The sequence below is a fragment of the Apaloderma vittatum genome, unplaced genomic scaffold (assembly GCF_000703405.1).
Source record: "Apaloderma vittatum isolate BGI_N311 unplaced genomic scaffold, ASM70340v1 scaffold25122, whole genome shotgun sequence".
Taxonomy (NCBI): domain Eukaryota; kingdom Metazoa; phylum Chordata; class Aves; order Trogoniformes; family Trogonidae; genus Apaloderma; species Apaloderma vittatum.
The window spans coordinates 1-974 of record NW_009702284.1 but is presented as its reverse complement, the minus strand read 5'-3'; the positions used below and the strand labels follow the sequence as shown (position 1 = coordinate 974).

Here is a 974-nt window from a genome sequence, read left to right as displayed (position 1 = left end):
GGGAAAAAAAAAAAAAAAATCTCTCAACTGGCCTCGTTTTTAGAGTCCCCGATGATTTGAAGGGAGATGTTGGTAGAGAAGAACCGGATCCTGCTCACGAGGGTGCAGGGATGGGAGGGAAGGTGGGCGCCCACTTACTCGGGTATGGTCTTAGAGGACATCTCCCGCTTGTAGGCCAGCTGGTACTTCAGGCTTTCCACCTCCTTCTTCCACTGCGGGAGGTCCCACTCGTCCATGGCAGCAGCCGAGGGCTCTGCAGGGCTGGAAACGAGAGCGTTGGTGCCGTATCCCATAGACATCACCTGTCCCTGCTCCCCCACCGCCCTGCACCTCACAGAGAGGGGCTCCCCAGGGAGGGGGACAGAGTGCCACCCCCATGCTCCAGCTTTCCAGCCCTGTGGCTCTAAGAGTTTTGGGGTTGTTCTCGTGAGGTGCTTACCTGTGGGGTACGAGGCCAGCTCAGATCGCCGTGAGCGCTGGGCGCTGCTCTCTTGTAGCCGCACCCACAGGGACATGCAAAAAAATACACGACCCTGGTGGAATTTGACTGCAATTTGGATGGTGGCTCTGCTCGGGGTGTGCAGAATGGCAAATAGCAACCCGAGGCTATTTGGGGAGTCAAACAGGGGTGGGGATGGGGGAGATGTCTGTCCTTCTCCTGCCTGGCTGCAGCCCCGAGCAAAGCCAGGAGGGATTTTTTTTTTGGGTATCCCCCTGCAGCTGAGGGGACAGCCCTGGAACCAACTCACGTGGATGGTCACCTCTGGTTTGGGGAGCAAGACAAACCACCACGTGCCCCTCACACCTTCCCAACCCCCAAGAGTGGCTCTGTGTTCTGGCCAAAGTTGGGGACATGCGTGATGGGGAAACTGAGGCACAGCAGCTGATGGGGTACAAGCTGTGATCACTGATGCATGAGCCCTTCTGCAAGGCCCCCGCCCCGTGCCACCCCAAGAATTGGTGACACAAGGGGA

The 974-nt window shown here is 57.9% G+C and overlaps 1 protein-coding gene across 1 annotated transcript in view; it reads right to left on the bottom strand.

The window, feature by feature from the left end:
- GNG13 (guanine nucleotide binding protein (G protein), gamma 13) overlaps positions 1 to 236 on the bottom strand; it is a 772-nt gene extending 536 nt beyond the window's left edge. The window contains 1 exon segment of the mRNA XM_009879505.1: positions 138 to 236. Within this exon segment, the coding sequence (XP_009877807.1) occupies positions 138 to 236 (99 nt within the window).
- Between the last annotated feature and the right edge of the window lie 738 nt (positions 237 to 974).